Source organism: Heptranchias perlo, chromosome 9 (assembly GCF_035084215.1).
Source record: "Heptranchias perlo isolate sHepPer1 chromosome 9, sHepPer1.hap1, whole genome shotgun sequence".
Classification (NCBI taxonomy): Eukaryota; Metazoa; Chordata; class Chondrichthyes; order Hexanchiformes; family Hexanchidae; genus Heptranchias; species Heptranchias perlo.
Genome location: NC_090333.1, coordinates 13202261 through 13227707, shown reverse-complemented (window position 1 = coordinate 13227707; position 25447 = coordinate 13202261). Strand labels below are relative to the sequence as shown.

General features: G+C 44.6%; 1 protein-coding gene across 2 annotated transcripts in view; it reads left to right on the top strand.

Annotated features, from left to right (window-relative positions):
* The window catches only part of st6galnac3 (ST6 (alpha-N-acetyl-neuraminyl-2,3-beta-galactosyl-1,3)-N-acetylgalactosaminide alpha-2,6-sialyltransferase 3), a 147145-nt gene extending 128042 nt beyond the window's left edge, over positions 1 to 19103 (top strand). For both annotated transcript variants that reach the window (XM_067989869.1, XM_067989870.1), the window contains exons 4-5: positions 12211 to 12318; positions 17058 to 19103. In XM_067989869.1, coding sequence (XP_067845970.1) covers positions 12211 to 12318; positions 17058 to 17277 — 328 coding nt within the window. In that variant the 3' untranslated portion in view covers positions 17278 to 19103. The remainder of the gene's footprint in view (positions 1 to 12210; positions 12319 to 17057) is intronic.
* Positions 19104 to 25447: the final 6344 nt, after the last annotated feature.

Genomic DNA, 25447 nt, shown 5'->3' with positions numbered 1-25447 from the left:
CCCCACCACCTACAAGGTACAAGGCAGGAGTGTCTTGGAATGTTATCCATTTGTCTGGACGGGTGCAGCTGCAACAAGACTCAAGAACTCAAGACACCATCCAGGATAAAGTGGCCCACTTGATCGGCAGTCCAACCACCACCTTAAACATTCATTCCCTCCACCACCGGCGCACCGTGGCTGCAGTGTGTACCATCTATAGGATGCACTGCAGCAACTCGCCAAGGCTTCTTCGACAGCACCTCGTAAACCCCCGACCTCCACCACCTGGAAGGACAAGGGCAGCAGGTGGATGGGAACAACACCACCTGCACGTTCCCCTCCAAGTCACACACCATCCTGACTTGGAAATATATCGCCGTTCCTTCATCGTCGCTGGGTCAAAATCCTGGAACTCCCTACCTAACAGCACTGTGGGAGAACCTTCACCACACGGACTGCAGCGGTTCAAGGCTCACCACTACCTTCTCAAGAGCGACTAGGGATGGGCAATACATACTGGCCTTGCTAATGACGTCCACATTCCAAGAATGAATTAAAAAAAACACTGCTGTCCGTGTGGCAAAAGTGCCGGTTTTATTCTGGGTAGCACTTTGATAAGCGCTGTTATTTGTTATTTATCCGCTGTTATTTGTTATTTATATTAATGATTTGGATGAGAATTTAGGAGGCATGGTTAGTAAGTTTGCAGATGACACCAAGATTGGTGGCATTGTGGACAGTGAAGAAGGTTATCTAGGATTGCAACGGGATCTTGATAAATTGGGCCAGTGGGCCGATGAATGGCAGATGGAGTTTAATTTAGATAAATGTGAGGTGATGCATTTTGGTAGATTGAATCGGGCCAGGACCTACTCCGTTAATGGTAGGGCGTTGGGGAGAGTTATAGAACAAAGAGATCTAGGAGTACAGGTTCGTAGCTCCTTGAAAGTGGAGTCACAGGTGGATAGGGTGGTGAAGAAGGCATTCGGCATGCTTGGTTTCATTGGTCAGAACATTGAATGCAGGAGTTGGGATGTCTTGTTGAAGTTGTACAGGGCATTGGTGAGGCCACACTTGGAGTACTGTGTACAGTTCTGGTCACCCTATTATAGAAAGGATATTATTAAACTAGAAAGAGTGCAGAAAAGATTTACTAGGATGCTACCGGGACTTGATGGTTTGACTTATAGGGAGAGGTTAGACAGACTGGGACATTTTTTCCCTGGAGAGTAGGAGGTTAAGGGGTGATCTTATAGAAGTCTATAAAATAATGAGGGGCATAGATAAGGTAGACAGTCAAAATCTTTTCCCAAAGGTAGGGGAGTCTATAACGAGGGGGCATAGATTTAAGGTGAGAGGGGAGAGATACAAAAGGGTCCAGAGGGGCAATTTTTTCACTCAAAGGGTGGTGAGTGTCTGGAACGAGCTGCCAGAGGCAGTCGTAGAGGCGGGTACAATTTTGTCTTTTAAAAAGAATTTGGACAGTTACATGGGTAAGATGGGTATAGAGGGATATGGGCCAAGTGCAGGCAATTGGGACTAGCTTAGTGGTATAAACTGGGCGACATGGACATGTTGGGCCGAAGGGCCTGTTTCCATGTTGTAACTTCTATGATTCTATAAAACTGAACGGCTTGCTATTCCTTACCTGAAGGGTCAGTGAATCAGTTGAGTTTTTACAATAATCGGACAGCTTTTTATTTCCCGATATATTAAATTGTATTCAAGTTCTCAAGCTGCCACGGTGGAATTTGAGATCGTGGTTTCCAGATTATTAATCCAGGTCTCTGGATTACTAATCCAATAACATAGACACTACACTACTTCTCTTTCCAGCAGCTATTGACTTTTTTCCAACGTATAGGGCATGTTCACATGCGAGGCCAGACAATAAGGCAGGTTATTCATCTATGGGGGGGGGGGGGGGGGAGCATCAGAACCAAGAAGGAAAGAACTTGCATTTATATAGCGCCTTGCATGACCTCAGGATGTCCCAAAGCGCTTCACAGCCAGTTAATTACTTTTGAAGTGTGACCATGTTGTAAAGTAGGAAACGCGGCAGCCAATTTGCACACAGCAAGCTCCCACAAACAGCAAATAAAAGGACTCAATTACCGTCCAGCATTAGCAGCTGAAGAAGAGGAGCCTGCAACTTATTATCACCTGCCTGTATTTGAAATAGGCATTTTTGGAAGAATAAGGTAGAATTTAGTTTTGCAAAGTCAATATTACTTAGCATTATTGAAAGCTAGTTTCCCCCCAAACACTGAACAAAGATTGACTCATTCATCTTCTTTAGGCAAATGAATCAACTCATTATTCTGCCCAAAGTCATTTTTGCCCAAAGAATGGGGTCTAATGACTTTTTGGGACAACCCAATTTATTTAAATACTGTATATGTTGTGTTGTTAATGCTAATGTGGTTTGGAAAACACTGATGCAAGTTTTAAATACTGGTGATTATATGCAATTAATCATTTCTTTGTTAAACCTGTCGCAAGCTAGTTTGGAAGTTTTTGTCACATAATCTCTCCAAAAAAAGTGTTCTGGAAGTGAGATGGATTGAAATTAATTGATATATTAGTAGATTTTACAGTTCCTTAATAAAATGAGATTGTATTATTAATTGTAACTGTTTAGCTCTCCTGATGGTTGAGGCCGAGCTATAGACCTCAGGAAGGCGCAGGTTTGATCCGCTGCTGATCTCAGCCCCGGGCAACAGGAGGGATGCTGTAACTATGTTACGTCGCTGGACGAGTAATCCAGAGGTCTGGCCTAATATTCCAGCAGAATATGAGTTCAAATCCCACTGTGGCAGTTTGAGAATTTTAATTCAGTTTTAAAAAATTCTGGAAATAAAGTAAAAGTGACCATGAGGCTTTTGGATTAGTCATAAAAACCCAACTAGTTCGCTAATGTCCTTTCAGGGAAAGAAACCTGCCATCCTTTCCCGGTCTAGCTTATATGTGACTCCAGTCCCACAACAAATGTGGTTGACTCATACCTGCTCTCTGAAGTGTCCTAGCAAGATACACAGTTGTGCAGGAGAAACTAGGTATGGGCAATAAAGAAAGAAAGAGCATGCATTTATATCAAGCCTTTCACAACCTCAGGACGTCCTAAAGTGTTTTACAGCCAACAAAGTTCTTTTGAAGTGTAGTCACCATTGTGATGTAGGGAAACATGGCAGCCCTACAATTTGCACATAGCAAGGTCCCACAAAGAGCAATGAGATAAATGACCTGATAATCTGTTTTAGGTGTTGAGTGAGGGATAAATATTGGCCAGGACACCAGGGCGAACTCCCCTGCTCTTCTTCAAAATAATGCACCTGAGAAGGCAGATGGGGCTTTGATTTAACATTTCACCAAAAGATTGCACCTCCAACAATACAGCATTCCTTCAGTACTGCACCAAAATGTCAGCCTAGATTATGTGCTCTCTGGAATGGGACTATAAACCCACAACATTCTGACTCAGAGGCAAGACCCCCTCCATGGTCGCAAAGCTTGCTGACAGTCTTCACGTGAAGGAAGGCCTCCAGGCAGCCGTCACCCCAGCAGAGAACCAACCCCTTTCAGAAGAAAGTCATCAGGAAGAGGAGAAAAAAATAAGCCTGTCAGCAGTAATGTTGCTCCACCCTTGATTCCTCCACACACCAACAACAACAACTTGCATTTATATAGCACCTTTAATGTAGTAAAATGACCCAAGCCGCTTCACAAGACCATAAATCAGACAAAAAATGACACTGAGCCAAGTAAGGAGACATTAGGACAGGTGGCTAAAAGCTTGATCAAAGAGGTAGGTACTAAGCAGAGTCTTAAAGGAGGAGAGAGAGGCGGAGAGGTTTAGGGAAGGAATTTCAGAGCTTAGGGACTGGACAGCTGAAGGCACGGCCACAAATGGTGGGGCGAAGGAAATGGGGGATACACAAGAAGCCAGAGTTGGAGGAACTTAGAGATCTCGGAGGGTTGGAGGAGGTTCCAGAGATAGGGAGGGGAGAGGTCATGGAGGGATTTGAACACAAGGATACGAATTTTAAAATCAAAGACGTTGCCGGACTGGGAGCCAGTGGAGGTCAACGAGCACAGAGGTGATGGGTAAATGGGACGTGGTGCGAGTTAGGATACGGGCAACAGAGTTTTCGATGAACTCATGTTTAAGGAGGGTGGAAGGTGGGAGGCCGGCCAGGTGAGCATTGGAATGGTCGAGTCTTGAGGTATCAAAAGCATAAATGAGGGTTTCAGAAGCAGAGGGGCTGAAGCAGGGGTGGATGTGGGCGATGTTACGGAGGTGGAAGTAGGCGGTCTTGGTGATGGAGAGGATATGGAGTCAGAAGCTCGACTCAGGGTCAAATAGGTCGGCAAGATTGCAAACAGTCTGGTTCAGCCTCAGACAGTGGGCAGGGAGAGGGATGGAGTCGGTGACTAGGGAACAGAGTTTCCCGCTCCCCACATGAAACAGTGATAATTAATGCACAGCCTCGCCTATTCATTTACAGGACCTGGTCCTTTTCGATTCGGCTCAGTTTTTTGGTGAGAGTTCATAGCCGGACACGTTTTTGTAGATTGATCGCATTCTTTTTGTTAGATGGACCAGTTAAAGAGTTTATGAAGGAGAACGGAGTCATAAAACCATTCCAGTGGGTGATAAATCGCCGCCTGGTGAAATGAGTATGAAATGAATACAGCAGGACTTAGGTAGATGGTCACAACTGGCTGAATCTCCATCCAACCTTCAGACTCTGTGAAAACACCATTCCGTATTATTAATAAAGCTCTGAGTTTCCTGTCGGTAACAGTGTCTTTATAGAGTGTCGAGGACGTGCTTTATGAGTTTTAAATTATCCTTTAAGTCATAAATCTTGCTTTTGATAGTTGTCTTGGGCCTTTTTTTAAGCTCTGTTCTGTTACACTACAGAACATTGATCTGCTCAGTGTGACTGCACGTACCACTCAGAGATGCCAGTGAACATAGCCCAAATTGCTGCAGTTTCTGGCTCCTTGCAGTTTAATAGCTGTGCTGCACATCAAACTCATTATATTTCTTTTGCGATTATCCTGTTCTTTCATCATTTTTTCCCCCACTACTCTGGCAAAAAGCAAGTGAACATGCGTAGTTTGTAATATCCCTATCCATCGATTCCGTCCCCCTCCCTGGCCACTGTCTGAGGCAGATCCAGATTGTTTGCAACCTTGAAGTCCTATTTGAGACTGAGCTGAGCTTCTTTCTCTTTTATTATTCGTTCATGGGATGTGGGCGTCGCTGGCGAGGCCAGCATTTATTGCCCATCCCTAATTGCCCTTGAGAAGGTGGTGGTGAGCTGCCTTCTTGAACCGCTGCAGTCCGTGTGGTGAAGGTTCTCCCACAGTGCTGTTAGGAAGGGAGTTCCAGGATTTTGACCCAGTGACGATGAAGGAACGGTGATATATTTCCAAGTCGGGATGGTGTGTGACTTGGGGGGGAACGTGCAGGTGGTGTTGTTCCCATGTGCCTGCTGCTCTTGTCCTTCTAGGTGGTAGAGGTCGCGGGTTCGTGAGGTGCTGTCGAAGAAGCTTTGGCGAGTTGCTGCAGTGCATCCTGACCCCATATCCTCTCCATCACCAAGACCGCCCACTTCTATCTCCGTGATATCGCCCGTCTCTCCCCTGACTCAGCCCATCGGCTGCTGAAACCCTCATCCATGCCCTTGTTACCTTCAGACTCGACTATTCCAATGCTCTCTTGGCTGGCCTCCCACCTTCCACGCTCCATAAACTTGAGCTCACCCAAAACACTGCTGCCTGTATCCCTACTCGCACCAAGTCCTGTTCACCCATCACCCTTGTGCTCTCTGACCTTCATTACCTCCCAATCCGGCAACTCTTCAAATTTAAAATTCTTATCCTTGTTTTCAAAACCCTCCATGGCCTTGCCCCTCCCTATCTCTATAACCTCTTCCAGCCTTATAACCCTCCGTCTGCGTTCCCCCAATTCTGGCCTCTTGCGCATCCCCAATTTCCATCACCCCACCATAGGCAGCTGTGCCTTCAGCTGTCTAGGCCCTAATCTCTGGAACCTCTTTATCTCTCTCTCCTCCTTTAAGACACTCCTTAAAACTTACTTCTCTGACCAAGCTTCTCGTCCCCTGTCCTAATATCTCTTTGTGTGGCTCGGTGTCAAATTTTGTTTGCTAATGCTCCTGTGAAGCACCTTGGGACGTTTTACTGTGGTAAAGGCACCTTATAAAGGCAAGTTGTTGTTGTATAGATATTTATCATACGAGATCAAATGAAATCAAAACTTTAATTAGATTTTGAGACGATGAAAAATTGCATTTATAAACATTTGTAGCTCCAGGCACGGCTTCCTTGGAACTGTTCATGACACAGAATGAGAAGAAATACCCAATAAATAATGATGGACTGAGGCTAGGAGGTAGCTGTCTGCTGTGGCTCAGTTGGTAGCATTTTCGCCAATGAGTCAGAAGGTTGTGAGTTCAAGTCCCACACCAAAGGCTTGAGCCTATAATACTAGTCTGATACTCTAGTGCAGTACTGAGGGAGGGCTGCACTGTCAGAGGTACTGTCTTACAGATAAGGAGTTAAACTGAGGCCCTGCCTGCCCTTTCAGATGGATGTAAAAGATCCAATTAGACTATTTCCAAGAAGAGCAGTGGAGTTCTCCGTGGTGTCATAAGAAATAGGAGCCGGAGTAGGCCAATCGGCCCCTCGAGCCTGCTCCGCCATTCAATAAGATCATGGCTGATCTGATCCTAACCTCAAATCTAAAGAACACAAGAAGTAGGAGCAGGACCCGGCCCCTGGGCCCGCTCCGCCACCCACAGGGCCTTGACCGATCCGAACTCAGCTTCATGTCCAATTTCCTGCCCGCTCCCCGTAACCCCTAATTCCCTTTACTTCTAGGAAACTGTCCATTTCTGTTATAAATTTATTTAATGATGTAGATTCCACAGCTTCCTGGGGCAGCAAATTCCACAGACCTACTACCCTCTGAGTGAAGAAGTTTCTCCTCATCTCAGTTTTGAAAGAGCAGCCCCTTATTCTAAGATTATGCCCCCTAGTTCTAGTTTCACCCATCCTTGGGAACATCCTTACCGCATCCACCCGATCAAGCCCCTTCACAATCTTATATATGTTTCAATAAGATCGCCTCTCATTCTTCTGAACTCCAGTGAGTAGAGTCCCAATCTACTCAACCTCTCCTCATATGTCCACCCCCTCATCCCCGGGATTAGCCGAGTGAACCTGGATTAACCTGGACAATATTTATCCCACAACCAAAATCACTAAAAGCAGATTATCATGGGTTATTATCACATTGCTGTTTGTGTGACCTTGCTGTGTGAAGTTAGCTGTCACATTCCTTACATTACAAAGAGTACTTAATTGGCAGTAAAGTGCTTTGGGATGCCCTACAGTCGTGAAAAGCACTATATAAATACTAGTCTTCCTTTGTCTTTTATATTGCGCCTTATCACGCCCCTCAGAAAAGTCTCAAAATGCTTCACAAAGAATTACTTTGAGGTGCACTAACTGTTCTGATGTAGTGAAAAATGGCAGTGATTTTGCACACAGCAAAATCTCCCTAATGCCAACGAGTTAATCCGTTTTTTTTGGTGATATTGGTTGAGGGATGGTAAATTGAGTTGAGATACAAATCAGCCATGATCTAATTAGATGGCAGAGCAGGCTCGAGGGGCTGAATGGCCTACTCCTGTTTGTAATCTTCCTATGTTCCTATAAATGTAGGCCAGGATGCCGAGAGAACTCCCTGCCCTATTTTAGAAAGAGCTGTGGGACCTTCAACATCCACCTGAGCCAAGCTCCAATTTAACAATCCATCCAAAATCAACTTTCAAAAGGGAATTGGATATATATTTGAAAAGGAGAAATTTGCAGGGCTATGGGGAAAGAGCAGAGGGAGTGGGACTAATTGGAAAGCTCTTCCAACAAGCCGGCAGAGACACGATGGACTGAATGGTCTCCTTCTATGCTGTATGATTCTATGATTCTACCTATGGCCGTTAAAGAAACAGTGCGTCTTACTCTCAGGCACACATCGGCTAGTTATCTTGGTATATTTCCTTTCTTAGGTACATATTCTATCTAATATAACAATCCATCTTCGTACCACAGAATTTTTAATTTTCTGCCTTTAAATATTTAATCTGTTCCCTGATGAGCCTGGAACTGACACATTTGATAAGTAGGCGCTACGTAGGGTTATGACTTGACTGAAAACCTTTCCTTCAGATTTATAACATGACAGCTTCTTTCCCCTTCCATTGTTAATGCTGTTGTGTGGCTGCGATATTAGACTATTACGTTCTTTGAATTTACATGCTGGCATTAAGTGTCAGCCATGCCTCAGTGGTAGCACTCTCGCCTCTGAGTCTAAAAGTTCGTGGGTTCAAGTCCCACTCCAAGGACTCGAGCACAAAATCTAGACTGGCACTCCAGGGCAGCTCTGAGGGAGTGTTGCAGTATCGGAGATGACATCTTTCGGATGAGGCGTTAAACTGAGCCTCTGTCTGCCCTCTCAGGTGGACATAAATAATCCCACGGCACATTTTAAAGAAGAGCAGAGGAGTATCCTGGCAGATATTTATCCCTCAACCAACATCACTAAAAATAGATTATCTGGTCATTATCATATTGCTGTTGGTGGGACCTTGCTGTGCGCAAATTGGCTGCCCGTTTCCTACATCACAACAGTGACTAAACTTCAAAAGTACTTCATTGGCTGTAAAGCTCTTTGGGACGTCCTGAGCTTTTCAAAAAAAAAAACAGTCTGCTTTGCTTGATTGTTGACTATGGGCTGCAAATGATTAAATATCTAAAAGGAGAAAGAACGGGTATTTATATAGCACTTTTCACACCCTCAAGACATTGCTAAATGCAGTCACTGTCGTTCTGTAGGGAAACACGACAGCCAACCTGCACACAGCAAGCTCCCACAAACAGCAACTGGAAGAATGGAGATGTCAGAGGAATGAATATTGGCCACCTCCTCTCCAAATAGGATCTCTCGTATTCACCTGGACAGACAGATGGGGCCTCTTCTTCCCATTGTCCCATTCACCCATCACCCCTGTGCTCACTGACCTACATTGGCTCCCAGTTCACCAACACCTCAAATTTAAAATTCTTATCCTCGTGTTCAAATCCCTCCATGGCCTCGCCCCTCCCTATCTCTGCCACCTCCAACCCTCCGAGAACTCTGCGTTCCTCCAACTCTAGCCTCGTGAGCATCCCTGATTTCCTTCGTCCCACTATTATCAGCCGTGCCTTCAAGCTGCCTAGGCCCTAAGCCCTGAAATTCCCTCCCTAAACCTCTCCTCCTCTCTCTCCTCCTTTAAGAAGCTCCTAAAAACCTATCTCTTTGACCAAGTTTTGATCATCTGCCCTAATGTCTCCTTCTTTGGCTCAGTCTCAATTTGCTTTGTCTGATTATGATCCTGTGACGTGCCTTGGGACATTAAAGGCACGATATAAATGCAAGTTGTTGTTGTAGGTTGGCGATAAGGAGGAAAGAATGGGGTAGATTTTAATCTTTAGTGCTGATGGGAGGCTCTCAAAGGCCAGTCCTTATTAGCATATGGGTGTCTCTCTGCAGCTCACAGGATACCTGAAAGGAAAAATGTGCCATTCTCTATCCCTCACTTTGTCGAGTGCAAAACACAGACCAAAAAAAAAGTTGAGATTAAGCGCTTGCAACAGACTTTATTTATTTTTTATTTGAATGCTCCTTTCTATTATACTATTGGTTGTCAAAACCCATTAGCCTTAAACAAACTATTGTTTAGAGTGGAGTATGTCGAGTAGTAGCTCAAAGCAAGCATTTCACAATTTCTACCGTACACCTGGCATAAATGCAATGCAGCATTTTTATATGAAAAAAAATCTTTTTTTTTTAATAATTTAAATCAACTTGAATTCATATATTTATTTTCGAGCCTGAAGACGATTTGGGTCATATTGAAAGTGAAATAACGGACAGGACTTGTCAGCATGAATGAAACTTTTATGAAAATGTTTTCAATTCTTCTCCCCTGGAGTAAGATACATTGTCCATGCCAGTGCCGCAGAGTTTGTGCTGACAGAAGGATCTTGAATGGACACTGGGGGTGATAATGGCAGCTCTTAAAACAATAGGGTTGGTTTGCAGTGAGACGGGTTGTGGCGGTTGGCAGTGGTAGTTACAGCAAGTGGTTTGTCGTGTCACGAAATCCCGTGATTTTCGCTGACACCACAAGTTCCTCAGTTATTCCGACCACCCTGCTTTAATTTTAAAAGAAAGAAAGACTTGCATTTATATAGCGCCTTTCACAACCTCAGGATGTCCCATAGCTCTTTACAACCAACGAGGTGCTTTTTGAAGTGTACTCACTGTTGTAATGTAGGAAACGCAGCAGCCAACTTATGCACACAGCGATGTGATAATGACCAGATAATCTGTTTTTTCAGTGATGTTGGGTAAGGGATAAATTTTGGCCAGGACACCAGGGTGAACTCCACTACTCTTCCTCAAAATGGTGTAATGGGATCTTTTGCTTCCACCTGAGAGGGCAGATGGGGCCTCAGTTTAACGTCTCATCCAAAAGACGGCACCTCTGACAGTGCAGCACTCCTTCAGTACTGCACTGGGAGTGTCAGCCTGGATTACATGCTCAAGTCTCTGGAGCAGGACTTGAACCCACCCCTTCTAACTTAGAGGTGAGAGTGCTGCTGACTGACACTTACTTAGGTGGGTTTTAAGGTGCAGCTGTTCTGCATCTCTCCACCCAAACCAATGGTGAAGGAAGATTTCAGCTCCACCATGCCAGCTAACTCCATATAAAATTCAACAACAACTTGCACTTATAACGGAGTAAAATGTCCCAAAGCGCTTCACAGGAGTGTTACCAAACAAAAATTGACACCGAGCCACATAAGCAGACATTAGAACAGGTGATCAAAAGCTTGGTCAAAGAGGTAGTTTTTAAGGTGCGACCTAAAGGAGAAGAGAGGTAGAGAGGCGGAGAGGTTTAGGGAGGGAATTCCAGAGCTTAGGGTCTAGACAGCTGAAGACGCGGCCGCCAATGGTGCAGTGATGAAAATCGGGGATGCGCAAGAGGCCAGAATTGGAGGAGAATACTAAATCAAACTGCCCATGAGAGGAGCGCACATTGACCGCTATACCAGCTGCTAACTCCCTTCATCGTTGGGCAGGCCAAGGAGAAGGCAGGACACTGGCACTTTTAAAATCATTAAAGGACCGGTGAAAGGAGAACCTGATGGAAACCTGACACTCGTACCCTGGAAAAGCGACCGCCGCCACTTACCACCCAAAATCGCCTCACCATTTCCGCCACACACAATCGCTTGTCCCATTAACGGCTTATTAACGTGACGATCGGGGTCCCTCGCAAGGGTGCAGCGTATCATGGGGGAAGAAGTGATTCCTTGTGACATGCTCTATCGCTCCAAACTGTCCTCTGAGGGTGAACATTTAGTAACATAGGAACAGGAGTAGGCCATTCAGCCCCTCAAGCCTGTTCCGCCATTCAATTAGATCATGGCTGATCTGTATCTTAACTCCATCTATCTGCCTTGGTTCCTATCCCTTAATATCCTTGCCTAACAAAAATCTATCTCAGTTTTGTAATTTCCAATTGACCCCCAGCCTTTGGGGGAGAGAGTTCCAGAAATGCTTCCTGACATCACCCCTGAAAGGCCTAGCTCTAATTTTAAGGTTATGCCCACTTGTTCAGGTCTCTCCCACCAGAGGAAATGGTTTCTCTCTATCTACCCTATCAAATCCTTTAATCATCTTAAACACCTCAATTACATAACCCCTTAATCTCCTATACTCGCTAGAATACAAGCCTAGTCTATGCAACCTGCCCTCATTATTTAACCTTTTTAGCCTCAGTATCATTGTGGTGAATTTGCGTTGCACCCCCTCCAAGGCCAATATATCATATTTGCCTCATTTTGTTTTTTGACTTGAAAGGGGTTTTTCCCCTCACTTCTCAAATTATATTCCGATGACTCTGCAAGCTACAAATTGACAGGAATTGCAAGCTCAAGATAAATAATTCAAAAGGCCTGTCGACAGTTGTGACATTTTCAGTCAGCAAAGCCTAACGTACCCCTGCTGAAAGTACTGCATGATCTGGGTTTGACGATGTGCTAAAGCTCAATCATTTTAAAGTGTCTCTCCTGTTCTCCCTCTGTCAGGGTACTGTCAGGGACGTACCTGAGTACTGGTTGGTTCACACTTGTGCTTGCGATGGATGTCTGCCACAAAATCCATGTCTTCGGAATGATTAACGACACCTATTGCAGGTAAGATCACTGAAATCACTCTCTTCACACATCTGAAGAGGTCTTTAAAATGATGAAGGGGTTTGAAAGGGTAGACGCAGGTGAAGATTGTTTCCGCTTGTGGGGGAGTCCAAAACTAGGGGTCATAAATATAAGATACTCACTAATGAATTCATAAAAGAATTCAGGAGCAACTTCTTCACCCAGAGAGTGGTTAGAATGTGGAACGTGCTACCACAAGGAGCTGAGGTGAATGCATTAAAGGGGAAGCTAGATAAGTACATGAGGGAGAAAGGAATAGAAGGATATGCAGATAGGGTTAGATGAAGTAGGGTGGGAGGAGGCTCATGTGGAGCAATAACACCGGCATAGACCAATTGGGCCAAATGGCTTGTTTCTGTGCTGTAAATTCTATGCAAGGGGCATTTCATTAACTGAAGCCCACGTCTTTTAGCACAGTCTGTGTCAGGGGAGGTGGGGTAGGACGGGAGACTGCCACTGGGAAAGGACTTTTATGTTGACTTTGAGTCAGTCTAGGTGTTGATGCAATGACAGTAAAAAAATAGAAAGACTCCCCTGCTCTTCTTCTTTACACCACAGAAGGAGGCCATTCGGCCCATCGTGTCTGTGCCGGCCGAAAAAGAGCTATCCAGCCTAATCCCACTTTCCAGCACTTGGTCCGTAGCCCTGTAGGTTTCGGCACTTCAAGTACTTTTTAAATGGGATGAGCGTTTCTGCCTCGACCACCGTTTCAGACAGTGAGTTCCAGACTCCCACCACCCTCTCGGTGAAAAAATTTCTCCTCAGCTCCCCTCTAATCCTTCTACCAATTACTTTAAATCTATGCCTCCTGGTTATTGACCCCTCCGCTAAGGGAAATAGGTCCTTCCTATCCACTCTATCCAGGCCCCTCATCATTTTATACACCTCAATTAAATCATCCCTCAGCCTCCTGTTCCAAAGAAAACAACCCCAGCCTATCCAATCTTTCCTCAGAGCTAAAATTCTCCAGTCCTGGCAACATCCTCGTAAATCTCCTCTGTACCCTCTCTAGTGCAGTCACATCTTTCCTGTAATGTGGTGACCAGAACTGTACGCAGTACTCATGCTGTGGCCTAAATGGTGTTTTATACATTTCCAGCATAACCTCCCTGCTCTTATATTCTATGCCTTGGATAATATAGGAAAGTCTCCCGTATGCCTTCTTAACCACCATATCTACCTGTCTTGCTACCTTCAGGGATCTGTGGACATGCACTCCAAGGTCCCTCTGTTCCTTTACACCTCTCAGTATCCTCCCATTTATTGTGTACTCCTTTGCCTTGTTTGCCCTCCCCAAATGCATTACCTCACACTTTTCCGGATTGAATTCCATTTGCTACTTTTCTGCCCACCTGACCAATCCATTGATATCTTCCTGGAGTCTACAGCTTTCCTCCTCACTATCAACCACACGGCCAATTTTTGTATCATTTGCAAACTTCTTGATCAAGCCCCCCACATTCAAGTCCAAATCATTAATCACAAAAAGCAAGGGACCTAGTACTGAGCCTTGCAGAATCCCACTGGAAGCAGCCTTCCAGTCTCAAAAACACCCGTCATCCATTACCCTTTGCTTCCTGCGACTGAGCCAATTTTGGATCCAACTTGCCACTTTCCCTTGGTTTTTACTTTTTTGACCAGACTGCCATGTGAGACCTTGTCAAAAGCCTTGCTAAAATCCATGTACACCACATCAAACATGTTACCCTCTTCAACCCTCCTTGTTACCACTGCAAAAAATTCAGTTAAGTTAGTCAGATACGATCTTCCCTTAACAAATCCATGCTGATTGTCCTTGATTAACCCATGCCTTTCTAAATGACGATTTAAGTTGTCATTCAGAATTGATTCCAATAATTTGCCCACCACCAAGGTAAGACTGACTGGCTTATTTCTTTCTCCATTTTTAAACAACGGTACAACATAAGCAATCCTCCAATCCTCTGGCACCGTGCCTGTAGCCAGGAAGGATTGGAAAATGATGGTCAGAGCCTCTGGTATTTCCTCCCTTGCTTCTCTTAACAGCCTGGGATATATTTCATCCAGGCCTGGCAATTTATTTACTTTCAAAGATGCTAAACCCTTGAATACTTCCTCTCTCTCACAATGTTTATCTCAGCCAATATTTCACACTCCTCCTTAACTACAATCTCAGCATCGTCCCCCTCCTTTGTGAAGACAGATGCAAAGTATTCATTTAGAACCATACCAACATATTCCGCATCCACAAATAGATTACCTTTTTGGTCTCTAATAGGCCCTACTCTTTCCTTAGTTATTCTCTTGCTCTTTATATATTTATAAAATAACTTTGGGTTTTCCTTGATTTTACTTGTCAATATTTTTTCTATGCTTTTCTAATCATAAAATCATAGAAAATTTACGGCACAGAAGGAGGTCATTCGGCCCATTGTCTCTGTGCCGGCCAAAAATGAGCCACCCAGCCTAATCCCATTTTCTAGCACTTGCTCCGTAGCCTTGAAGGTCACGACACTTCAGGTGCACATCCAGGTACTTTTTAAATGAGTTGAGGGTTTCTGCCTCTACCACCCTTTCAGGCAGTGAGTTCCAGACCCCCACCATCCTCTGAATGAAAAAAAATGTCCTCAGCTCCTCTCTAATCCTTCTACCAATCACTTTAAATCTATGCCCCCTGGTTATTGGCTTCCCTGCTAAGGGAAATAGATCCTTCCTATCCAATCCGTCTAGGCCCCTCATAATTTTGTACACCTAGTAAAATTGAAGTCAATGGGAATCGGGGGAAAACTCTCCAGTGGCTGGAGTCATACCTAGCACAAAGGAAGATGGTAGTGGTTGTTGGAGGCCAATCATCTCAGCCCCAGGACATTGCTGCAGGAGTTCCTCAGAGCAGTGTCCTAGGCCCAGCCATCTTCAGCTGCTTCATCAATGACCTTCCCTCCATCATAAGGTCAGAAGTGGGGATGTTCGCTGATGATTGCACAGTGTTCAGTTCCATTTGCACCCCTCAGATAATGAAGCAGTCCATGCCCGCATGCAGCAAGACCTGGACAACATCCAGGCTTGGGCTGATAAGTGGCAAGTAACATTCACATCACACAAGTGCCAGGCAATGACCATCTTCAACAAGAGAGAGTCTAACCACCTCCCCTTCACATTCAATGGCATTACCATCGCCGAATCCCCCACCATCAACATCCTGGGGATCACCACTGACCAGAAATTTAACTGGACCAGCCACATAAATACTGTGGCTACAAGAGCAGGTCAGAGGCTGGGTATTCTGCAGCGAGTGATTCACCTCCTGACTCCCAAAGCCTTTCCACCATCTACAAGGCACAAGTCAGGAGTGTGATGGAATACTCTCCACTTGCCTGGATGAGTGCAGCTCCAACAACACTCAAGAAGCTCGACACCATCCAGGACAAAGCAGCCCACTTGATTGGCACCCCATCCACCACCCTAAACATTCACTCCCTTCACCACTGGCGCACTGTGGCTGCAATGTGTACCATGTATAGGATGCATTGTAGCAACTCACCAAGGCTTATTCGACAGCACCTCCCAAACCCGCGACCTCTACCACCTAGAAGGACAAGGGCAGCAGGCACATGGGAACAACATCACCTGCATGTTCCCCTCCAAGTCACACACTATCCCGACTTGGAAATATATCGCCGTTCCTTCATCGTCGCTGGGTCAAAATCCTGGAACTCCCTTCCTAACAGCACTGTGGGAGAACCTTCACCACACAGACTGCAGCGGTTCAAGAAGGCGGCTCACCACCACCTTCTCATGGACAATTAGCGATGGGCAATAAATGCCGGCCTCGCCAGCGACGCCCACATCCCATGAACGAATAAAAAAAATTTGAAGTCACCCCTCAGCCTCCTCTGTTCCAAGGAAAACAACCCCAGCCTATCCAATCTATACTCATCGCTAAAATTCTCCAGTCCTGGCAACATCCTTGTAAATTTCCTCTGTACCCTTTCAGTGCAATCACATCTTTCTTTCCTAATTTCCTTTTTAGTTTCACCCCTGCACTTTCTATACTCCTCTAGGCTTTCTGCAGTATTGAGCTCTCGGTTTCTGACGTAAGCTTCCCTTTTTTGCTGTACCTTAATCATGCCCCCTACATTTAAATCTCAATCATCAATATGTGCCACAAAAATCAAGGGACCTAGTACTGAGCCCTGCGGAATCCCACTGGAAACAGCCTTCCAGTCAGTAAAACACCCGTCGACCATTACCCTTTGCTTCATACCACTGGGCCAACTTTGGATCCAACTTTTCACTTTCCCTTGGATCCCATGGGCTTTTACTTTTTTGACCAGTCTGCCATGTGGGACCTTGTCAAAAGCCTTGCTAAAATCCAGGTAGACTATTTCAAACGTGCTACCCTCATCGACCCTCCTTGTTACCTCCTCAAAAAATTCAATCAAGTTACTCAGGCCTTCCCTTAACAAATCCATGCTGACTGTCCTTGATTAATCTCTAAATGACGATTAATACTGTCCCTCAGAATTGTTTCCAATAATTTGCCCAGCACCGAGGTTAGGCTGACTGGCCTGTAATTACTCAATCTACTCCTTTCTCCCTTTTTAAACAATGGTACACCGTTAGCAGTTATCTTAAAGAACGTTTTTTGTTTCTGACCTTAAAGCTGCTTTGAATGTAGTTTTGTGCACTGGAAATGCCAAGGCCACAATGTCGTTTATGATTCTTTTCAATCTTCACAGGGCTGGAGGACACAAAAAAGTTCCTTATCATTACTACGAAGCAGGGAGCCGAGACGAATGCGCAGAGTACTTCGCTCATGAAAATGCCCTCTATGGAGGTCACAGATTTATTACTGAGAAGGCTGTCTTTGCAAAGTGGGCCAAGCATTACAACATAACATTCTCACACCCAGCCAGTGGCGATCCTGATACAGCCTCTCAGACTCCGAGAAAAGACTGACCATTCAGGCGGCATGTTTAGAACAATGACTTTGGCGTTATATTTAAGCAATCATTTCTCCCTGCCTTGGCCGCGCATTGAATGTGTAAGGATTTACACATGAACGAATAAGGCCTTTTAACTATCATGGAAAGAAGGGGAGAAAAGCAGAACTCATTTTAAGTATTAACAATTCTTCACGTATATGACATTAAAAAAAACACTTTAAGTATCGACAATGGAGCATCCGGCAAGGTTTAAATTATCTTTTGGGCTTTAAGTACGATGTTACTCATTATTAAGAAGGAGGGTTTGGTTAAACAGATGCCTTTCAACTCTGAAACCTCGACTCTGGCCCAGCCCAGGGCTGTTGAGAGGGAAGCTTCCTGGTTGTAATGGTCCCACATGAAATGAATTAGAACATGTTCTAGTGGATATCATCTCACAAAAAAGAAACACTCCTTAATTTGGCATTATCTCACTGTGACAGGCCTGGGTATTCTGCGGTGAGTGACTCACCCCCTGACTCCTCAAAGCCTCTCCATCACCTACAAAGCACAAGTCAGCAGTGTGATGGAATGCTCTCCACTTGCCTGGATGGGTGCAGCTGCAACAACACTCAAGAAGCTCGACACCATCCAGGACAAAGCAGCCCATCAACCACTGTAAACATCCACTCCCTCCACTGCTAATTGTATCCATGTGATTTATATCAATTTGTGTTAATTGTATTCAGGTGGTGGGTATCAATTGGGGACTCTCGTTATCGTTTACAGGAGGGTATGTTACAGGATCAGGAGGAATAAAAGTTCGGAAGCAACTGAAGACTAGGCTCTAGTATTCTCTCCTTCACCACCAGGCTATTCGACTTTTTACATCCACCACCGTTGCTGGCACGGCCAGCATTTATTACCTATCCTTAGTTGCCCTTGAGAAGGTGGTGATGAGCCGCCTTCTTGAATCGCTGCAGTCTGTGTGGTGAAGGTTCTCCCACAGTGCTGTTAGGTCGGAGTTCCAGGATTTTGACCCAGCGACAATGAAGGAACGGCGATATATTTCCAAGTCAGGATGATGTGTGACTTGGAGGGGAACGTGCAGGTGGTGTTGCTCCCATGTGCCTGCTGCCCTTGTCCTTCTAGGTGGTAGAGGTCGCGGGTTTGGGTGGTGCTATCGAAGAAGCCTTGGCAAGTTGCTGCAGTGCATCCTGTGGATGGTACACACTGCAGCCACGGTGCGTCGGTGGTGAAGGGAGTGAATGTTTAGGGTGGTGGATGGAGTGCCAATCAAGCGGGCTGCTTTGTCCTGGATGATGTCGAGCTTCTTGAGTAAGCATATAATGTTTTATGCCAAGCAGAACACCTCACATCCTTGATCTGTTACATTATGTATAATTACTGAAGTTTTCAAAAGTATAATTAACTTACCTGTGAAAATGAATTAATCAAACTTATCACAATGTTAGAGATAATGGGTACATTTAGCAACTAGCAATGTGCCGTTACAAACATATGACAGTATTACAAATTCAGCTTTTGCTTTAGATACTCTCTCAGGTTACATAGGTGCTGGTCCATCCTGTAACTGGTCTGAGCATCTTACGTTCAAGAGTGTGCCCAATTTCTACCCAAATTAATGTAACCCCGGATATAACGATAGTGCCCCTTGTGGCCTGAACCGGATATTCGTGGAGCGTGTACCTCTGCAACATTTTCAAAAACAGATCAAGACAACACTTGATGAGTTGAAGCCATATATGAATGATTTGAACTGTTTTATTGCACAGACAGCAAGTGAAGATACTAGTGAACCACAATTAAAATGGAACGCACTTAGTTCAATCAATACAACTTGACTTTGTGAAATAATACAAAATAATGAACACGCCATGCTTCCCCACACCAGTGGGTCATTTCGCTTGATTTTAACAAGATAACTTCTAACTACCCTCCAGTATTCCTTGCTCCTGAGTCTGATGTCTTCGCAGCTTTCTGTTTCAAAACATAAATGTCAGTCAGTGTTTCCGTCCCTGTTTTTATCTCCCTCTGTTCTCAGCCAGGGGAGAGCGCCTATGCTAGACCATCCTTGCCCACTGCCCAGGAACAGGGACCTGCCAACACTATGGGTGTGGTGTGTTTGTCATTTGCCAAGACAAGCTAATGAATTACTTCTTGTTTACATGCTTTGTGGAAAGAAATTCAATGCTTAGCTCATTAGCATTTTAACCACCTTTTCTATTGGCATTTTTTATAACCTTTGTGATTGCACTTTTCTTCAAAATACAACTCATTAAATGCAACTCTTTTTTTCCAAACCCTTTCTTTGGAAACAATGGTGAAAAAATTCCCAAACATGAAGAAGAGGGACTCTGTCTACTCTCTCAGGTGGATGTAAAAAGATCTCATGGTACCGTTCAAGAGTAAAAGCAGTGGAGTTCTCCCCAGTGTCCTGACCAATATTTATCCCTCAACCAACATTGATTATCTGGTCATTTATCGATTTGCTGTTTGTGGGAGCTTGCTGTATGTGAAATGGCTACTGTGTTTTCCATATTACAACAGTGACTACACTTCAAAAGTATTTCATTAGCTGTAAAGCACTTTGGGATGCCCTGAGGTCATGAAAAGTGCTATATCTTTCTTTCCTCTTTCAGTAATGCAGGCTGTGTTCTCATTTGTGGGTTAATTTGACACATACATATGAATTTGCTAAAACCCATTACATGGTCTGATGTGCAAATCAGTTCTCATGTCAGTGCTGCAGGTTTGTCAGTGACACGATTGAAATGTCGCATTAATGTGGAATTCTAAACGGAACACAATTAGATATAAAAGTTTGGCAAAACATTACAATGCGTCTCTGACAGGGAAATGGGAGAAAATTTTAAATGAGAACTCTTGAGATATTTGAACTTTTACATAGAATCTGCAGATGACAGAAGGTGTTTAAATTTGGATTTGTGGTTATGTTAATGTACTTATTCAGCCTCCTACTCCAAATCAAAACTGTGGAACTCCTTAACTCCCTCAGCCTTCCTTTCCTCCGATAATCTTCAGATGTCACTTATAGACACTCCTTAATTCACCTAATCCTCCTTATACTCCTTTCACCCATTGTGGTGTCCTGCACTTTGACCCTTGACTCTTCACCTTAATTCCTACTTATAAAAAGAGAATATTCACATGTGCCATACGAAACTCTGACTCCAACAGCACATCTGACCATAGAAAATGTCAGATAAAACAGCTACATAAACATGGTTACTACAGCAGGTCAGAGGTTGGGTATTCTGTAGTGAGTGGCTGTTCATGTGACTTCCCAAAGTCTCTCCATCACCTACAAGCCAAAAGTCAGGAGTGTGATGGAATACTCTCCACTTGCCTAAAAGGGTGCGGCTACAACAACATGGAAGATGCTAGACACCATCCAGGGCAAAGCAGTCCGCTTGATCGGTAGTCCATCCACCAGCTTAAGCATCCATTACTTCCACCACCAGCGCACCGTGGCTGCACTGTGGACCATCTACAGGATGCACTGCAGCAACTCGACAAGGCATCTTCGACAGCACCTCAAAAACCCACGCCATATTTTTATTCATTCATGGGGTGTGGGCGTCGCTGGCAAGGCCAGCATTTATTGCCCATCCCTAATTGCCCTTGAGAAGGTGGTGGTGAGCCGCCTTCTTGAACCGCTGCAGTCCGTGTGGTGAAGGTTCTCCCACAGTGCTGTTAGGTAGGGAGTTCCAGGATTTGACCCAGCGACGATGAAGGAACGGCGATATATTTCCAAGTCGGGATGGTGTGTGACTTGGAGGGGAACGTGCAGGTGGTGTTGTTCACAAGTGCCTGCTGCCCTTGTCCTTCTAGGTGGTAGAGGTCGGGGTTTGGGAGGTGCTGTCGAAGAAACCTTGGCGAGTTGCTGCAGTGCATCCTGTGGATGGTACACACTGCAGCCACTGTGCACCAGTGGTGGAGGGAGTAAATGTTTAAGGTGGTGGATGGGGTACCAATCAAGTGGGCTGCTTTGTCCTGGATAGTGTCGAGTTTCTTGAGTGTTGTTGGAGCTGCACTCATCCAGGCAAGTGGAGATTATTCCATCACACTGACTTGTGCCTTGTAGATGGTGGAAAGACTTTGGGAAGTCAGGAGGTGAGTCATTCGCCACAGAATACCAAGTTTCTGACCTGCTCTTGTAGCCACAGTCTTTACATGGCTGGGCCAGTTTAGTTTCTGGTCAATGGTGACCTCCAGGATGTTAATGGTGGGAGATTCGGCGATGGTAATGCCGTTGAATGTCAACGGGAGGTGATTAGACTCTTGTTGGAGATGGTCATTGCCTGGCACTTGTGTGGTGTGAATGTTACTTGCCACTTATCAGCCCAAGCCCGGATGTTGTCCAGGTCTTGCTGCATGCGGGCACGGACAGCTTCATTATCTGAGGGGTTCCGAATGGAACTGAACACTGTGCAATCATCAGCGAACATCCCCGCTTCTAACCTTATGATGGAGGGAAGGTCATTGATGAAGCAGCTGAAGATGGTTGGGCCTAGGACACTGCCCTGAGGAACCGTGCAGCAATGTCCTGGGGCTGAGATGATCGGCCTCCAACAACCACTACCATCTTCCCTTGTGCTAGGTATGACTCCAGCCACTGAAGAGTTTTCCCCCTGATTCCCATTGACTTCAATTTTACTGGGGCTCCTTGATGCCACACTCGGTCAATTGCTACCAAGAGTAGAACAAGAGCAGAGTGGGAGGCAATAAAGCAGCAGCGGCGGACGGCCCAAGAGTGGAGTGAGAGTGGAGCGGGGGACAATAAAGTGGGAGACACGCGGCTTACACAGTTGGAGTCAACTCACCACGGGCAGAAATTGAAAGAGTGACGACACAGGACAGCAGGTAGGTGATTGGTTGGTGAGTATTGGTGAGTATTACTGTTTTTTTTTCTCTCTAAACAAATATTTTGTACCCGTCTTCATAATAGAAGACACAAAACGCATACCAGAAATAGTGGGGAACCAAGGGGCTAATGAGAGTGAGGAACTTAAAGTAATTAATATCAGTAGAGAAAAAGTATTTGAGATACTAATGGGACTAAAAGCCGATAAATCCCCTGGACCTGATGGCCTACATCCGAGGGTTATAAAAGAGGTGGCTGCAGAGATAGTGCATGCATTGGTTGTGATCTTCTAAAATTCCCTAGATCATAGAATGATCCCAGCAGATTGGAAGGTAGCAAATGTTATCCTGCTATTCAAGAAAGGAGGGAGAGAGAAAACAGGGAACTACAAACCAGTTAGCCTGACATCAGTCATCGGGAAAATGCTGGAATAATTATTAAGGAAGTGGTAACAGGGCACTTAGAACACCATAATATGATGAGGCAGAGTCAACATGGTTTTATGAAAGGGAAATCGTGTTTGACAAATTTATTAGAGTTTTTTGAGAATGTAACTAGCAGGGTTGATAAAGAGGAACCAGTGGATGTAGTATATTTGGATTTTCAAAAAGCATTTGCTAAGGTGCCAGATAAAAGGTTGTTGCACAAGATAAGGACTCATTAGGGATGAGGGTAACATATTAGCATGGATAGAGGATTGGTTAACGGACAGAAAACAGAGAAGAGGGATAAACGGGTCTTTTTCAGGTTGGCAGGCTTGGGGTACCGCAAGGGTCGTTGCTTGGGCCTCAGCTATTTACAATTTATATTAATGACTTGGATGAAGGGACCAAGTGTAATAAGAACATAAGAACATAAGAACATAAGAAATTGGAGCAGGAGTAGGCCAATCGGCCCCTCGAGCCTGCTCCGCCATTCAATAAGATCATGGCTGATCTGATCCCAACCACAAATCTAAAGAACACAAGAAGTCGGAGCAGGACCCGGCCACATAGCCCCTGGGCCCTCTCCGCCACCCACAGGGCATTGACCGATCCGAACTCAGCTTCATGTCCAATTTCCTGCCTGCTCCCCATAACCCCTAATTCCCTTTACTTCTAGGAAACTGTCTATTTCTGTTTTAAATTTATCTAATGATGTAGCTTCCACAGCTTCCTGGGGCAGCAAATTCCACAGTCCTACCACCCTCTGAGTGAAGAAGTTTCTCCTCATCTCAGTTTTGAAAGAGCAGCCCCTTATTCTAAGATTATGCCCCCTAGTTCTAGTTTCACCCATCTTTGGGAACATCCTTACTGCATCCACCCGATCAAGACCCTTCACAATCTTATATGTTTCAATAAGATCGCCTCTCATTCTTCTGAACTCCAATGAGTAGAGTCCCAATCTACTCAACCTCTCCTCATATGTCCGCCCCCTCATCCCCGGGATTAACCGAGTGAACCTTCTTTGTACTGCCTCGAGAGCAAGTATGTCTTTTCTTAAGTATGGAGACCAAAACTGTATGCAGTATTCCAGGTGCGGTCTCACCAATACCTTATATAACTGCAGCAATACCTCCTTGTTTTTATATTCTATCCCCCTAGCAATAAAAGCCAACATTCCGTTGGCTTTCTTGATCACCTGCTGCACCTGCATACCAACTTTTTGATTTTCTTGCACTAGGACCCCCAGATCCCTTTGTACTGCAGTACTTTCCAGTCTCTCGCCATTAAGAAAATAACTTGCTCTCTGATTTTTCCTGCCAAAGTGCATAACCTCACATTTTCCAATATTATATTGCATCTGCCAAATCTCCGCCCACTCACCCAGCCTGTCTATATCCCCTTGCAGGTTTTTTATGTCCTCCTCACTCTCTACTTTCCCTCCCATCTTTGTATCATCTGCAAATTTTGATATGTTGCACTCGGTCCCCTCCTCCAAATCGTTAATATAGATTGTAAAGAGTTGGGGACCCAGCACCGACCCCTGTGGAACACCACTGGTTACTGGTTGCCAGTCCGAAAATGAACCATTTATCCCAACTCTCTGCTTCCTGTTTGATAACCAATCCTCCACCCATGCCAGAATATTACCCCCAATCCCGTGATTTTTTATCTTAAGTAATAATCTTTTATGTGGCACCTTGTCGAATGCCTTCTGGAAGTCTAAATACACTACGTCCACTGGTTCCCCTTTATCCACCCTATACGTTATATCCTCGAAGAACTCAAGCAAATTTGTCAGACATGACTTCCCCTTCATAAAGCCATGCTGACTTTGTCCTATTAAATTATGCTTATCTAAATGTTCCGTTACTGTCTCCTTAATAATAGACTCCAAAATTTTACCCACCACAGATGTTAAGCTAACTGGCCTATAATTTCCAGCCTTCTGCCTACTACCCTTTTTAAATAACGGTGTTACATTAGCAGTTTTCCAATCTGCCGGGACCTCTCCTGAGTCCAGGGAATTTTGGAAAACTATCACCAAAGCATCCACAATCCCTACTGCCACTTCCCTCAAGACCCTAGGATGGAAGCCATCAGGTCCAGGGGATTTATCCGCCTTGAGTCCCATTATTTTACTGAGTACCATCTCTTGAGTGATTTTAATCGTATTTAGCTCCTCCCCCCCGAGAGTCCCCTGTTTGTCCAGTGTTGGGATATTCTTAGTGTCCTCTACTGTAAAGACTGAAACAAAATATTTGTTCAGCATTTTTGCCATCTCCATGTTTCCCACCATTAATTTCCCGGTCTCATCCTCTAAGGGACCTATGTTTGCCTTAGCCACCCTTTTTCTTTTTATATAACTATAGAAACTCTTGCTATCTGTTTTTATATTTTTTGCTAATTTCTTTTCATAATCTAACTTCCCTTTCTTAATCAATCCTTTAGTTACTTTTTGCTGTCTTTTGAAGAATTCCCAATCTTCTATCCTCCCACTAAGTTTGGCTACCTTATATGTCCTTGTTTTTAGTCGGATACTATCCTTGATTTCTTTACTTAGCCACGGGTGGCTGTCATTTCTTTTACACCCTTTTTTCCTCAGTGGAATATATTTATTTTGAAAGTTGTAAAATAACTCCCTAAATGAACACCACTGCTCATGTACCGTCTTACCCTTTAATCTATTTTCCCAGTCCACTTTAATCAATTCCGCTCTCATACCATCATAGTCTCCTTTATTCAAGCTCAGTACGCTTGTTTGAGAATCAACCTTCTCACCCTCTAATTGGATATGGAATTCAACCATGTTGTGGTCGCTCGTTCCAAGGGGATCCTTAACTAGGACATTATTAATTAATCCTGACTCATTA